Here is a 17573-nt window from a genome sequence, read left to right on the forward strand (position 1 = left end):
TCCCATTCAATTCTACCCCTTTTACATGACCGCCTGAGGCCACGGACTGGGTCACTGCCACTGTGACATTTCCCATTGAAGTAAACGGGCCCGGTGCCGAGTATCCCACGGCCTCTGGGGAGCGTCACATGACTCCCTTGGAACTACTTTCACCAGGCCCATCCTCACAGCCGCATATACCCCCAGATGGGGGCTGGAAACTAACAACCTGTACGGCCAATCTCTTTTTTAAGAAGGTCAACAGGATCCATCTATTCTATACCTCAAACAGACCAGCACAGCCCTATTTTCCATAAAGGAACATATTAGGTCCCTCAGGCATAACAAACTGCCCCATGATATCCAGCCAAAATCTAGCAATAAAATCAGTCTTTTCATAGAACTGTCTGAGTTCACAGTCGCTAATCACACCCTGCCAGGTATGATTCTCATTCTGGACACAGCCCACAACTGAAATCTTGCGCATTCATAACATTTAATTTCTGCCTGATGTGAGGGAGTGACTGGTGTCATATGCTAGGGTCGCTGTGCAAAGAAGCATTTGGAGGCCGTGGGAGTGCATTGCAGTCACAGGCATAGCTGTGATTGCAATGCAAAATAAAAGTGAGTATTGGTCTTGGGCATGCAATGTGTCCAGGACAGATATAGGAAAACCTGTTCTGGGCTTTTATTTTTTAAATGGACTACAGGACAGGATGGCAGTGGGGCAGTCCGTTTCCTCCCCAGCCCCGAGTTTTCCGTGTGGCCAGCGGCTACAGGCTCCTTTGTAAAAACCCTTGCAGCAGAGGGTTGTGTGTCAGTGTGGAGTTTGCAGCAAGCGCAAAAGCTCATTCTGTGTGAGTGAACACAGAGCCCAGCAGAGCAAACTCCTGACACCCCACAGTGTGATACGGTGGTGCAGTCGCCCTCGGCAACAGAACGCACTTATGGACTGTCATGTTTCCCGGCTGCGATCCGGAGGATACTGTGTGCTGTGCACTGTGTGAGTTGGACATTAAACACGTTTTGCTTTGAACTTTGCTGGGTCACTGCCTCATCACTGCACAGCGTGGATACCGCTGCGCTACACTGGACAGATGCAATGAAGCTGGTTGAACCCTCCCCGGCTTCATTAGCACATTGTGCCTGGTCAGGGAGGAATAAAGTCTGGTGAACAAGTACGATTGCTGCCTAGACATGTTGTGGATCATGTGCCAATCACATCTAATAATAATAATGTGTACTAGCGCCTTAAATATACCTACATGTAACTTCTCGGTGAGAAAGATTGCCATCAGTTAACTTGAACACATATTCTGAGGCCAGAAAATCTAAGAAAAGACTCGACTAGACACCTGGTGAACTGAGTTCAATTAGTAGGTTCATGCTCTTCTTTCAATTCTGCCACTGATTCAATCCTTACGGTGGTCCTCCACCAGTTTCCGTCTAGTTGGCCATATTGATGACATGCTAGAATGGGGTTTTCCCACAATCAGAAAGGATCACCAATCCACCAGATAGATCATAAAAGTTTGATAATTTGTAATAAATCTTATTAGAGAAGTATGCTATTTTTTTCACTTATGAGACATTTTTTTCTCTGTCCCTCTGTCTCCTGAACTCATCACAAGCGACTGTCTTTTGAAGTCTATAAGAGGGAAGGGGGTGAAGTAGGAAGTAGAAGACTATAAAGAAGAGTGAAAAAGAGGAAAATACACACCGAGCAGTGGTGCTACTTATCCCAGTGAAGAATTCACAGCTACACTGCTCAGTACTGTTTTATAATGTTCTCAATACTGCTGCTGCTTCTGAGCATGTACTACATTGATTCAGGAGAGTATAAATCCCTCATATCTCTGTGCACTGTGTATGGGGCATATTATAGCATCTGGTCTCCACCCTCTAGCTCAGAAACAACTGAAAATTAGAGACAGAGCCTGCAAAGGAGGAAATCTGGTGAAAATGCAGCAGGATACAAGTTAAAAAAAATAAGATACCAGCGTGGCAAAAAAATGGGAGACCACATTTTAAATATATAGCTTTCATTTATTCATTAACAGACAACGTGTCATTCAAATACATTGATATTAAAATATGTTCAAAAGGGAACCTTTATAAAGTACAGTTTGACTGCTAAAACAGAAGGATTCCAAGAAAACCACAGAAAGGAGAGATGGGTCAAAAAGTTCTGGTTGATTCATCCACAATGGTCCACTTGATGCAGGAATGATTCTTTCTGTTGGCATATGCCTTATATTATGATTTGGCCAATCACTTGTTACACATGGCCTTCAGCTGAAGAGTGAGACGCCATATAGGAAGCCAATGGCAAATTAAACGCATGTCAAAACACTGAACATAAAAATATTTTAAACTCCATGTTTCAACCACAGAGCCTTTGATTAGGAAATGTAATATATTCTGCACTGCTGGCATCAGTGCTACAAGATCAGGTGGATTGAAGTATTTTGCGGATGAATTAATTCCAGAAACTTATATGAACAATGCTAGGCAGCTGTGTATTTCTGAGATTTTCAAGAGGTTTGTACAAGAAAAATTAACATTTTTTTTAATGGATGGTCAAGGGTTGTAGAAACTGGTGCCACCTGTGACAAGAACAGAAGAAAATCACTCTCTCACCCTCCCCCAAAGCAATTACTTTATTGTGAAGGGCTAAATGGGGAAAAGAGTGGCGAGAAACATAAAACAAGTGCCAAAGTAAAAGTAGTAAAACAAAAACACAAAAGTCGACGCGAGTAAGGGAACATCCATAAGTAAGACAACTTGAAAGGAGTGTCACAATATCATCATAATAATTGTAGTGCTAAAGTAGCAAAATAGAGAAAAATTTGGTTCACAGAATTCTGTACACAAAATGTTTCCTAAAATCACAACCGTATATTTCCGATTTATGAAGAATCCCTACTCAGTGTTGTGTGTGCCTACAGTGTGCACATCGATGGTCGTTTATGGATGGGTATGGATGAACCAACCAATCATATGGACCCTTTGTGCCAATAATATTGCACAGATCCATGATTGGATGAAGCTCAGTGACGTAAACTGAGTTACTTCAAGATTGTAGGCCACTCAACTTGCTTGGTGGGAAGGGAGCGTTCAATAAAGCCTAATTGATGTCAAAGAGTGGCAAATTTGGAATCCATTAATGAAGGCCGGGTTCATAAAAGAAGACTCTAGGCAAAACTGTTTGGCTATAATTCATTAAGGTTGGGTTTTTGTACGCCAGGCTTAATGAAGGGCATGCAGAATTAAGACACGCTACTTAGTGACATGTGCCTCGCCAGAAATGTTCCTTCAGCTGTAGGCTGGACTATCATTTCTGGTGTAAGAAAGGCCTTGTACAGCCCCAGCTCCTCTCGAGGCATACGTGGAAGTGGACAGGACTGCTCAAAAGTAGACATCTGTGCTCATTTTTTGGGCATTCCACTGGCAGTATTTATGATGCCATGTGCTACCTTCTCAGATCCTGCATTATTTATTGTAATTTTCCTATATTTTTTTTTTAAATGGAGTTTGAGCAGTACGTGGACTAGGTAGATAGGTTTTACAGATATTGTGGATTGGGAGACAGTGCACATAGAAACACTACACTTTCTGTACTAATAAATGCAAATTTTTAAAAATAATATTCTACATTGAAGCAAAACACGGAATGAACAGCGAGTCAACATTTTGTGTACAACTTGGTCCTATATAACAAATGTTTAATATTGGCAAAAGAACAATGACTTGGTAGCCAAATCTCAAAATGTACAGAGAGTACAGTACAAGCAAAATCACAGTCAATATACTGTATACCTGAAATATGAGGTATGGATGTCCCTGCCCATCGGAGCAGAGCTGCCATCTGGGCACTACAGGTAATATTGCAGTTAGAGTCCCGGTCAATAAAGGGGCACACTTTCTTCTATCAGGTCATCTTATCTGCTGCCCGACAGTCATCCCACAGAAAACGCACATTTCTATCACATTAAATAGACCGACCCATGGGTAAAATAAGGCCAGTTTATATGGAATTGCCCACAATTAGAAAAAGATGACTTTCTTATTTTCTATAGAAACAGTCGACAAGGCTATCAGATTTTGGTGATGCCGATAAACCATCTCATGTGCTTGTGGGCATCTCCATAGAAGATAGTGATAATTTAATACTACAAATGGATCAGGGTAAGATGGATGATTGGGCTGAGAAATGGCAATTGGATAAATGTAACGTCATGAAACTTAATGGTAAAACCACTGAAAAACACGTGGATGTATTAGTGAACAACTAACTCAACTTTAGTGATCAATGCCAGGCAGTGGCTGCCAAAGCAAAAAAAAAAAAAAAGACAAACATAGTTTTGTCTCTATACAAGTCACTAGTCTGGCCTCATTAAAGCCCCCCAATCACATCAGACTATTGGTGGCCAAACCAGGTCCAATGTGTATGGGGAGTTATGGACAATTCATTGCTAGGGGAGTTAAGGATCCGGCATGTCCAATTTCAGTTTGCCGATACTTTTCTGCCCCCGGAGATGTCTGGCAGCGGCTTTCTCATTGAGAACATTGGAGCACTCAGCAGAGCGAGAACTCCTGTTTATGATAGAGAGGGACGAGATAGATGACAGATGAACTATTTGCCAAACCATCTTTTGGCTCATAATCATCTAGTTTGTATTGTGGGCTTTAGAATTCAATTTTTGGTGTCATTGTCTTTTGGTCAATTGGCCAACAGTTGTCTATGGTGTATGGGCACCTTGAGAGGTCCTGATCCTTTTTCTGTATGGGGCCCAGATATTTCGGATGGCAGCCCTGTTTATGAGCTTACAATCTAAAGGAGTCACATGAAAAAGAGATCAAGAAGAGCAAAATTCCGCTATATAGGTAGAAAGCATATATATATATATTTTTTTTGCACTTAAAGATCTGCACATTTTAGTAACTAAGGCAACAGGTGGGGACGCGACCATTGTAAAGATTCCCTGCTTTCAAACATATTGTGCTTGACTGTTTCCGTACAGTCCTATTTTTCCATTGACTGTAAAAGAAAAAAATAACAATAGAATGTTGATTGTCACAATCAGTCATCTGGAAGCGAATACACTTTCCTTTACGTTCATGTAGTAATGTATTTATTGTGGTGACACCCCTGACAACGATACCACTGACAGCTGTAGAAAGAGGCATAATCCTTTCTCTCTAACGTCAAACCTTGCGACGGTTTCTCTTCTGTAATTAATAGCACTATTGGAAGTGGCAGTGAGTAGCAGGTACAGTATAAAGAGTTTGTATAAGTAAACATAACAATAGGCTAAATCCCTGCATTTATTCCGTTAGTTCAGTTAAATGTAAATTATAGTTTCTATGCAAGTTTTCTATTGACAGAAGGGAATGTGTAACTTTAAGAAAATGTCTATACACCACAAATCCATAAGTTATCTAACTCTCCTGACAAAGCTAAGTTTTGGTGAAACCTGTTTTTGGGAACTGGAGTTGTTTTAGTTTTTATAGGAACTAAATTTTGTAAGATTGCCAAGGTTGTGTACTATAAAGTTGCTCCTAAATATACATTTGAGTCACTATATCCCTCAGCAGGTCAGCAGGTTTTTGCTATGTAATCTGAGAGTAACATGATGTTGGGGCTGAGACCCTGATTGCAGCAATGTGTCACTTAGTTTACTTGGTGCAGCAGTTGTGATAGAATCACAGTTTTTTTCTGCTGCAGATCTAGCAGAGCTCAAGTGCTGAGCCCTGTGTAACACTGTCCACATCACTGATTGTCAGTTTTCCATGTACACTGTTTAGTGACAAAAAACTACTAAACGGTAGTGGCGATATGATCGGAAGAGGAGGCATTAGAATTCTGGTCCTGTAGTAGTAAGCTCCTGTTGGTATATGTAATTGGACTAGGAAGTGTGAGACACCTAGTCCTGTAGTGATAATCTCCAGTTGATATATGTGATTGGACTAGGAGGCACGAGACACCTAGTCCTGTAGTGATAGTCTCCTGTTGATAGATGTAATTAAACTAGGAAGCATGAGACATCTGGTCCTGTAGTGTTAATCTCCTGTTGATAGATGTAATTGGACTAGGAGGCATGAGACATCTAGTCCTGTAGTGATAATCTCCTGTTGACAGATGTGATTGGACTAGGAGGCACAAGACATGTAGTCTTGTAATGAAAATCTCCTCTTGAAAAATGTGATTGGACTAGGAGGCACGAGACATCTAGTCCTGTAGTAATAATCTCCTGTTGATAGATGTGATTGGACTAGGAAGCAAGAGATATCTAGTCCTGTTTTGATAATCTCCTGTTGATAGACGTGATTTGACTAGGAATCACGGCACATCTTGTCCTGTAGTGATGATAGTTTCCTGTTGATAGATGTGTTTGGACTAGGAAGCACGAGACACCTAGTCCTGTAGTTATAATCTTCTATTGATGGATGTGTTTGGAATAGGAGGCACAAGACATCTAGTCCTGTAGCGATAATTTCCTGGTGATAAAAAACTGATTTTATTGAAACAGCAAACCACAGCTAAGTAAGTAACACATCACTGGAATCAGAGTGTCTGCTCTTGTATCACGTAGCTCTCCGATTATATAGCAAAAACCTCCCGACAGATTACTTTTAGTCATAAAAATTAGGTATCCCCTCAAGCAATATTGATTTAGAAGGAGGAAGCTTTTGGAGGTTTAATCTATAATCCAAACTGAGTTTTCATTTTTTGGGGGCTTACGATGGACCGTAGCTCTTTTTCAAAGGATGTGTCCTAATAATAAGTTAGGTGGAGCAAATTCAGCTACAAATAAACTTTGTCAAGATAATTAAAAATGGAGTATATATTATAATGTGTATGATTTGGTTGTAATCATTTTATTGCTTTTTTGCTAAATGTTGAAAGAAGATGAGACAATGGAGAAAGATGCACTTTGTTGCTTTGGGATAAGAAATTAATTCATGTTCTTGATCAACTACTTACTGTCTCCAAAATGTTATTTTAAAGAAGTTCTATTACAATGACAACCTCCATTTATTAGGGCTTCCTCTACGACTCAATGGACAGTCCTTACACAGGTGGACGCAGACAGAAAAGGGACCCTGTGCAAGAACAGTATATGGGCCCTGTGCAGTCCACTAGCTCATCATAATACACAAGTTAACCAGGTTTATGCTATGTAATTTGACAGCAACATGATGTAGATAGAGACGCTGATTCCAGTGATGTACCACTTAGTTTACTTGGTGCAGCAGCTGTGATATAAACACAGTTTTTTTCTGCTGGAGATCTAGCAGAGCTCGGAATGCTGATCTCGGTATAACCCCGCCCACACCACTAATTGTCTGTTTTCTGTTTATAATGTAAATTGCCAGGGAGCTGCTAGTTGGTGATGGAGGTATGGTGGGACCAGGAGGCACGAGACAACTAGTCCTGTAGTGTTAATCTCCTGCTGATGAAACTGATTTTTTTTTAAGCAGCAACACACAGCCTAGTAAGTGACACATCACTGGAATCAGGGTCTCAGTCCCTATATCATGGTGTTCTCAGATTCTATAGCAAAAACCTGCAGATAGATTATCTTTAATTAAATCCTATTCTAAAAATGAATTTTAGCCAAAAATACATGCACTTAAGTAAAAAAAAAAATGCCCATGACTGTGTCCATAGCCTTTAAAACCTAAAGTGCTGAGCTTAATTCCAGAATTGTTCTTACATATTTCTGTTCGAATGCAGAACAGACTTTCTTTTTTTTTACACTAATCATTGGGAAACCAATCTATGAAGAGAGGGGCCGCAATCTGTTATGTAGCAGATAGAACTTTCTGTGATAACTTCTATACATTTACTTGAAAGGTGTAGTCCTCGCCCGAAATACAAGTGATTTTTTCTCCTAAATCCCTATCCATTTAATGTCAAAATCTAATATATTTTCTAATATCCTTAAATTAAAAATTCCCTATCTCTCCCTAGCTACACTATCTGTTTTTATTTTTTTAGAACTTCCTTTTTGATGCTGGTTCATCTGACAATCCCAGTGCATGCAGGGATGTTCAAACTAAGAGTCATTATGGAAACTAGCATTAATGGTGACCTTCGTTTAAAGGGCTGGATTAGTCTCAGTGACGTCACATGTGGGGGGCTTGGCTGGTCTCTGCAAGGTATTCATCTTACAACGTGCACTGACAGTGCGCTCTATTGCCAGTTCTTTACTACTGATCTGAGCCGGCGAGAGAGCGCACTGTCACTGTGCGCTTTGCTTGAGTATTCCAGCATGCACTGGCATTTTCAAGTGCCATCAAAATGGAAGTTGCAAAAAAAGTAGATTAAGGAAAAAGAAGGAATTTTTAATTAAAGTATATTAGAAAATAGATAAGATAGGGATTTAGGATGAAAATTAATTTGTATTTCGGACCACCCCTTTTATGTTCTCAATTATAGTCCATCAGACACTGAATGAAGTGATTATGAAGCTTCATTACTAAAGTATTTTTTTTTTTATTTTAATGGAAGGGACAAAGCTAGTCTTTCTTTCACTGGTGGCCAGGATCTAGTAATACACACAGACCTCTCTATGCTGATGTGCTTACATATATTATTTACTATTCACTCTGGCTTTTGGTGCCAGAGACGCCCCTTACCAAATTCTCCTCCTCATCCAAAACACTTGCTGAGCAACAAAGTAAAAAAAAAAAATTGTATCTTCTTTTAGTTACCAATCCCATTTAGGAAGTCATTTTTTACGTAGCTATTATTTTTTCAGTAACTCGGCAGCACGAAATAAAAAATCTTAAAATCTTGCCATCACCATAGTTCACATGGCAGCCACATGCCGAGGACGGCATCCCTAATTTGCTTGTATAATTATTTCTAAGAACCTTCTTTACTTCACCTATGTGAATTTTAAGGCAAAGTCTCTAATGCTATACTGGTCAAACTACAAATATGGTATCTAAAATCCAAGCATTGAAATATTTTTTTAGCTGTAAAAATGCATATAGGAATTCCCTACGCGTTATAATAACGTATAATAAAAGACTTTTTTTTGTTTTTTTTTAATTATCAGTTCAAGTATTTTTAGTTTTCATACTAAACCAGCTGAGATATTTTGAAAAAGGATACTGCCTCTTGGCCAAGTCATATAAATATTTTAGTCATTTACAAATAACCACAAAACAGGAGGTTTCTCAAAGCTATGTCACAGCTACAGCTTTGAACAAGTATATACACACGGCAGCGCGTGGAGCACAAGTACCACCCAGCGCCCGCAGACACTCCCACTCATTCACACTCAGCAAGTGACATCATGAAGTTTTCATTCCAAGGGCACCATCCACCTCCTCCTCCGGTTGTAGAGTATGCCACTGAGCAATAGGCCTCCTGGGATTAGCTAACATATCGGACCAGTGACGGAGCTCAGTCCCTGTAGCATTGCAGCCCACGAAGATCTTTCCGATAGCTTCGTTTTTGCCCAACTTGTCATAATCGAGTACTGTAAGAACCACCTGCACTTTCTGTGGAGTAAAAATATAGATATTAGAAATTATCAAGACATTAGGACAAGAAAACGTAATGTCCAGGCTGAAATAAAGGCTGCTACAGTATCACTAATACTTGGGTGGGTCAATGTGGTCAAAGTCCTGGATCCTATGCATATTCTATAACAAGACCCCAACCATGACTTATCACTGGTCATATGGGACAGAAAAGGGAACTCAGCACTCCAGTTCCAATGCAAGAGTCTTAAGTGGTGCAAAAGATGATGTTCTCCAGAACCAAAGGGAAGAAGTTAAAACTTAGCCTTTAATCACATAGGATAAAAAAAATGGCAGAATGTGCACATATTAACAGAGATGGGCGAACCCGAACAGTAAAGTTCGGAGTCTGTACCGAACATCCACTGTTTGGATTCAGCACCCCGAACACTGGGAGTTTCTCGCGCTGGATGACTGTGTATCACCGGTCCGAGATCTGTGGCTCCCACACTGACAGATGACAGCGTGAGCCCGCAGCTGTGACCGAAGGTAAAATATTTGCCTCCGATCACAGAGGTGTCAACTGATTTGAGTACTGCTTCAATCAGCCTACACCTGTTGCCGCTAGTAACAGTGCTATAAACAAATAAATAAAAAAATGACATGGTTTCCCTTGTATTTTTGATAACCAGCCAGGCAAAACTGATAGCTGCGGGCTGCAACCCTCAATTGTCAGGTTTATCATGGTTATCAAGAAATATTTAATTTATTAAATATGATAATTTAGAAAGTGGTGTGGGGTCCCCCATTTTTTGATAACCAGCCTTGCTAAAGCAGACAGTTGGGAGCTGTTATTCTCAGACTGGTAAGGGGCTATTGATATTGACCCCACAGCCTACAAATATCACTCCACAGCCCGATAATAATGCACATTCAGTTTGCTGAATATCTACCTCCAACTTCAGGTAGTAAGTCAGTGAAATGCTCTTTTGCACAACACAATAACTCACCTGGATTTGTTCAAAAGGAACTTCAAAACTGAATGACTCATTATAATAGGGATTCAAGGTATTTTTCTTAATCGTTGTCTTTTTCTTTTTGAGCCTCTTGCCATTTTGCATCAGATGAATTTTTACATATGGATCTAATAAAAAAAAATATTCCAGAAAATGTTACTAAGAATCAATCGTAAACTAAAAGCTTTCTATTTGTGAAGAACAAGCACATAGAGCACAGAGATAAGGACCAAGATTGTCATTTTTTTTCATGATGTGTATTATGTCATTTTTATAGGAGATTATCCTTAGGACATGGCCTAAATGTCCACTGATGGGATCTACACCATTCTCCAGGAAGGCGTCCCATCAATCATCGTCAAGGTGGAAAGGCAGCTACACTTACATGGCTCTCTTTATTCACTTGTATGGAAGTTCTGAAAACTGGTGAGAAAGTGTGCCACAGAATTCCAATACATATCAATGGAGAGAGTCATGGGACAAGATGGGTCAACCCCTTTAAAGTCAATGGGGTATGTCCATGACCCTTTGAATCTGTCATATAACAGATCAATCACAGCATCATTAATCACACTACAAATCTTTGATGGACTGTAAAGGTTTTTAGTATAAAATTAGTTTATTCACACTGATTTGTTTCAACATACCTGAAAGTCCTCCTACGTCCATCTTTTTCAGATTTTTGGCCTCCAAGACAATCACAGTAAGTTTCCCTGCGGTGGGCACGTATCTCAGAGAGAAACAGATATCTCCCAACTTTTCTTGCTACAAGAAAAACAGAAAAAATTCCATGAGATAAAAATGATGGGAGGCATAGTAAAAAATAAAGGAAAAGAAGCTGAAAACAAATATATATTCTTATAAACAGGAAAACATACAATAAGGCAAATGAGATAATAAAAACAAAACTACTGAGCCATCTATGACACCCTACAGAGGGAACCGAGGAGATAATCATCATTGTTCACCACCTTCAAGATCAGTTACATTTCTCTGAGCGCTCAGATACAGAGGATAGTAAGCAGAGCTACTGTTCTCTCCATGATGACTAAATGAGCAAGGATCTGCCTTTCGTCTGGTGTTCCTTATTCCAGCTTCTCAATGTTTTATGACTTGGGTATGAGGTGTTATGTCAGATGAGTGTCTCCAGAAATGACCTACCATTAAGGAAAATTAAGGAAAACTTAAAATATGAGTTCACCTTTGGCAGTACATAGTTACTTAAAGCTTTTTTCCTATCTTAAAAAATATTTCTCATATACCTTGCCATGCTTTGACGATGGCGTGGCATGATCCCATGTGATCATCTGCCTGAATCTATATAAGGCAGTGTTTTGGTCTTAAGACTTTAGTGATCCAGAGTCCTGTCTGTGGTCTCCAGGACATCTCTGTAGTGCCCTCATCCTCACCTATGGCCTCGGGTCTGTTGCTTCGGCACAGTGCCTGGCGGGAAAGCCGGTCTCCTTGGTCTGCCCCGTGCCGTCTGCTCCTCCTTCTGCTTCTGGGACCCTGTGCGCGCCCCACAGGTCTCTTGGCATGTCTCTGAGGGTGCGCGAACGTGCACTCCCGGTCTCTTAAACGGACAATGCTTCATTTTCAAAATAGGTCTCAGCCAATGGCTGAGCATCATGGGTTATTTCAGGCACCTCTGCCCTTAGGGAGGTGCCTGAGCAACAAGTGGTTCCTGTTGCTAGTTCTCAGGTTCCTGTACTTGTATGTCAATGCTCTGCTACATCTCGCTAATACTGGTTTATCTCCTCAGAGTGTTCTATGACTCTTCCCATGCTTTCCGGAACTACTCCAGTATCTTCCGCATCTCCTCGTGCCTGCAGCTGTCCACTACCTGCTTCTGCAGCTCATCTCCTGCTGGTTTCCCTTTACTTGCAGTACCAGCCTGCCCACCAGTTCGGTCGAGTCAGCTTCCTCGTACCCAGGGTCTAACTGGAGATAGCACCTTGCATCTCCTGCACTTTCCAATCTGGCCCTGTTTGAGGGGTCTTACTACGGAGGCCTGGGACTCGCTTAGTCATGCACCCTTCGGAGCCCCCCAGGCAGTGGTCTCTTGGTTCCACAAAAATTTCAATAAATGAATGTGCACTTCACCATCTGTGCCTCCGTTTCCATTCGTTACAGTCTCCTGTCTGCCTGCAGCTTCCAGTACCTCTGCTACCTGTTTGTGGTTTCCAGGAGGTCTGCTGTCTGCCTGCAACTTTCAGTACCTATGCTACCTGTCTCCCACATGCCTCACCTCTCTGTTCCACCAATGCCAATGACAGGTTTGCCCACCTGGACCTTTGGCTTGAAGGATCAACCTCAGGTGAGCCGAATAGATGTCTGGTGTCTTCATGTCTTGACCAGAATGGACAGCTGTTACAAACTGTTGTGAAGGACTTGTCCTGTATTACAGTGTCAACCCAATGATATGAGTAAACATTGTGTAATGTCTGCTATCCCCATTGGTAACACTGCAGGAAAATTAAGGAATTACTACCAGAATTTGCCATAGATTATAACCGATCTCCCAGTAAGACATTTTGTGACTTATTTGTTGTCAAGACACTTTTCTAACAAGTATGGATTGTCCAAAGTGGAAAACCCCTTTAAAGAGGAGTAATAACTGGATTTTTTACTTAACCTTGGTACCTCCTCTAATTGCCACTTTTCCACTGATTCTGAAACAGTTTTTCTTTTCCTTCTGTTCCAAAGTTATTTCCCGTAGTAATAAAAATGCAAATTTTCGCTTCAACCAATTGAGCCAGTGACAGAGGGCAAAAAGCAAAAGGACCCCAGAGAAGTTCCGTGGTATACGCCCAGTTGTTTGAAGGGAAAATTTGCACCATTATTACTGGGGGGCATAACTTTGGAGTAAAGGGGCACATAAGAAAAAGAAAAAATGTTCCAGAATCAGTGGAGGAGCTCCAGTTGGAGAAAGTACTCAGTTTAAATGAAAAATATCCAATGAAAGTTCCCCTTTAATTTCTAATATCCCAACTTTCTTACCAGAATTCTAAGCATTAGAGTCATTCTAATAGATGAAACAGATCAGATCAGAAAAGATTTTCCAAAAAATTATTTTAGGAAAGTCTCTCCTTATCTCATTGTCCAGGATCCATTTAGACCAGAGGTGTCAAACTCCAGACCCTAGGGCTGTATTCAGCCCACCATGTCATTCTCTGTGGCTCATGAGGTCAGGAGACAGGTGGACTGGCTCTCCACTTTCCCCCATATGGAGAGTCAATCGGAGCAGTACTGAAGTCTGCACCATAGCTCAGAATCTAAGATGGCACTAGCCCCACTGTGCCGATTTTGTGCCCTGTACTAAGTACTGTCTGCCTTTTATGTTGACACAGCCAGTACTTAGCAAAGGGGGCAGAGCTGGCACAGCAAGGTAATGCAATTTTGGAATCTGACATGATGCCGCAAGAGGTATAAAGAAGGGGCAGCACTAGCACAATTTGTGGGTGGCATCTTTGCGAGTGAACAATGCTTGCACCAAGAGCAGTCAGTCTGCAGAAACGGAGAATGAAGTGATAGCAATCAGCCTGCCCAAACAGTGAATGCCTTGATAGCAGTCAGTCTGCACAAGCGGTGAATGCATTGATAGCAGTCAGTCTTCATTAATGGTGAATGCAGTGATAGCAGTCAGCCTGCACAGACGGGGACTGCAGTAAATGCAGTCATCCAATACAGTGAACAACATGAATGCAGTCAGCAAGCAATAACAATGAATGCAGTGAACTCGGTGAGTCAGAATGTTTGTTTGGTTCCATCTTTAAAACAGAGCAAGCGCAGTCAGTAAGCCAGTACTTAGCATAGGGAGCAGTCCATCTTGGACTCTGAGAACTAGCACACCTCTCTTAACCCCATTACTCAGAAACAACTCTCATAGCCCTACTACCCAGGGACAGCTCTCTTAGCCCTACTACCCAGGGACAGCTCTCTTAGCCCTACTACACAGGGACTGCTTAGCTCTACTACCCAGGGACTGCTTAGCCCTACTACCCAGGGACAGCTCTCTTAGCCCTACTACCCAGGGACTGCTTAGCTCTACTACCCATGGACTGCTTAGCCATATTACCCAGGGACAGCTCTCACAGCCCTACTACCCAGGGACAGCACTCTTAGCCCTACTACCCAGGCACAGCGCTCTTAGCCCTACTACCCTGGGACAGCTCTCTTGGCCTACTACCCAGGGACAGCTCTCTTAGCCCTACTACCCAGGGACAGCTCTCTTAGCCCTACTACCCAGGGAGAGTGCTCTTAGCTCTACTACCCAGGGACAGCGTTCTTAGCCCTACTACCCAGGGACTCCTCTCTTAGCACTACTACCCAGGCACAGCGCTCTTAGCTCTACTATGCAGGTACAGCTTTCTTCACCCTATTACCGAGGGACAGCTCTCCTAACTCTAGTACCCAGGTACAGCTCTCTTAGCCCTACTGCCCAGGGACAGTGCTCTTAGTCCTACTACCCAGGGACAGCTCTTAGCCCTACTATTGAGAAACAGCTCTCTTAACCCTACTACCCAGTGTCACCGCTCTTAGCCCTACTGCCCAGGAACAGCTTTAAAAGTCCTACTACCCAATGACAGCTCTCTTAACCCAACTATGCAGGTACAGATCTCTTATATCCCTACTTCCCAGGGACAGCTCTCTTATAACCCTTCTACTCAGAGACAGTTCTCTTATAGGCATTGGCCAGTCCATGCATTGCAGTCTGTGCTCATACCATGTGGCCAGTCCGTGCATTGCAGTCCGTGCTCACACCATGTTGACGTCTGCATGAGCCCTTACAATTACAAGCGGCCCTTTGAAGGTAACCATAATGCGGATGTAGCCCTTGGTGAAAATGAGTCTGACACCCCTGATTTAGACAAATTACTTTTCTACACACCATATGCTAATATAGACATAGCTAACATCTGCATATGAGTGAAATGGTAATGCTGCCACATTCTAAAGATTTCCTTTTCTTTTGTGACTTGTAGAATTTCCCAGAACCCGGACAATGTTGAAATTGCATCAGGATGTGCATCATTTTCTTGATAATAAGTTATTTCCCTGGAGAAAATGAATGGCAGAGGATAATCTCCATTTTCAGGTGCCAAGAAAGCTTTTTTTTTGTTATGTATTTAATAGCCTATGCAGCATTTATCAATGACGATACAGAAAGGCAAAGCTGCAGATTAGATTTATATTTAAAGAACTCAAATTCTCAAACGATACCCCCTACTGCCACATAACCAATCATGATCTGTTACAGATAGGACCTTCATTAATTAACACCATACAAAACATAACTACCCAAATGTCTAGTTGTAGTATAAAAATATATCTATATCACCAATTTATTATTGGTATAACGTTAAAATGTCTTCTACTCCATCCTCTTCAGCCCTTAAAACAGAGACTAGCAGGGAGCAGCAGAGATGCAGAGCTGGGGTGACCAGGGCAGGAAGAGGTCAATGCTTATTTTGCTATTATAAAGCAATAAAGCATTTTCTGACCGTGGACCAATTTTGTGTACAAACAGACATCCCTTTTAATAGCGAAAAAGTGAAAATCAATTCCACAAATGCATTATATACACAAAGAACAAAGACTTTTTGGTAAAGTATTCTTTTTAAATGTCAGCAGATCAATGGGAATTTGTTGTAGACTATAGTACTTGTTTGTAAAATGATCCATCTGATTCATTTCAGCAATGGAGAGAAAGTGATGATGCAAGCTGTGTTTTTCTATTCTTTGGGGAATATACATGTTTTCTTGTAAGGTGCAAAAATAACTCTTAACAAGCCACTCAGTCAAAATAATGGTGCACACACACTACTGGGACACAATGTAATGTTCATTTTCTAAAGAATTTTTCAACTTAAAATAAAAAATTAAAGCGGTTTGAAAATCGCCTATTCTTTCAATCAGATTTTTGCATTATATGCATTTATAAAATGATTTAACAATCTTTTTCTTCAATATTGTAATATTTATTCATAATTTTCATACTGGTCACTGGAACTATTTTAGAGTAATACATCTTGTCCTTTCAGAAAAGAGTTCTCAGCAGGTTCCTTATCATCAGAGACAGGGTTACAGTGACACCTTTATACACAGCTGATCTACCAATCAGAATAGGCGAAGTCACAGCTCCCCCTGTACAAAAGATAGGATCGGAGTCTAAGCATTGTGGTGAATCTACATGTGTTGTTTCCTGAAAAATCCCAGCAACCAGTGTGAAAATTCCAAGCATTCTAATTTTTATTTTTAATAAAAAACTGAATTTATTTTTAATAAATATTGTGAAAAGATAGCATAAAAATGGACTAATACTAAAGAAATTAATAATAACAACTAAAGATTGATGGAAAAAAAACATTACCAAAATTAAAAAATAAATTTAACAGAAAAACCTGATTTAAACAATAAGTTATGTTTTGCTCACACATTTTCTTTAAATTTAAACCCAATTGTTGTCCAAGGGATAAAACACTGGAACTGACAATCTCTATGTTCATAGCTCCAGCTGATTTACCCCAGTGACTACTTGCTCAGCTGCAACCACTTCTGTCCAGATGCTGAATGGGTTTAGTGCAAGTGCAGATACAGGCAACAAAATGTCTTGTGTCTGCGGATGCACTAAACATGCTCAGCGCCTAGGCGCATGCTCCCTGTCTCTTACACAGACAGCACACACTCTCCTAATGTGCCCAGCGAATAGCTGGGAGACACTTACTACTTAAGGCACCTGTTGGGAGGTGCCTGAGCAACATTGATGTTAACTTGTTACTTGCCTGTCTGTTGTAAGGTCCTCTTGTCAGCTTTGTCTAATCTTGATCCAGTGTTATCTAACCAGTATTCTGCTTCCATATCTGACCTGTCTGCTACCCAGAACCACACAGTCTGTACCAGTACCAAAGGCCTTCCTGACTGATATCCAGAGCTACAATGTCTGTACTAGTACCAGTGGCTGTCCTGTCTGCTACACAGAACCGCACAGTCTGTACCAGTACCAATGACTGTCTTTGTCTGCTATCCAGAGCCGCACAGTCTGGATCAGTACCATTGGCCCTCTTGTCTTCAATCCAGAGTCGCTCAGTCTGTAAC

General features: G+C 41.1%; 1 protein-coding gene across 3 annotated transcripts in view; it reads right to left on the reverse strand.

Moving 5' to 3' along the window:
* Positions 1 to 2004: 2004 nt before the first annotated feature.
* Positions 2005 to 17573, reverse strand: part of SYT5 (synaptotagmin 5) — a 395951-nt gene continuing 380382 nt past the window's right edge. For all 3 annotated transcript variants that reach the window (XM_073571079.1, XM_073571081.1, XM_073571080.1), the window contains exons 7-9: positions 11123 to 11240; positions 10470 to 10603; positions 2005 to 9498 (exon numbers count right to left, since the gene is read on the reverse strand). In XM_073571079.1, coding sequence (XP_073427180.1) covers positions 9289 to 9498; positions 10470 to 10603; positions 11123 to 11240 — 462 coding nt within the window. In that variant the 3' untranslated portion in view covers positions 2005 to 9288. The remainder of the gene's footprint in view (positions 9499 to 10469; positions 10604 to 11122; positions 11241 to 17573) is intronic.

The sequence above is a fragment of the Dendrobates tinctorius genome, unplaced genomic scaffold (assembly GCF_039654945.1).
Source record: "Dendrobates tinctorius isolate UK_male_01 unplaced genomic scaffold, ASM3965494v1 ptg000028l, whole genome shotgun sequence".
NCBI classification, from domain to species: domain Eukaryota; kingdom Metazoa; phylum Chordata; class Amphibia; order Anura; family Dendrobatidae; genus Dendrobates; species Dendrobates tinctorius.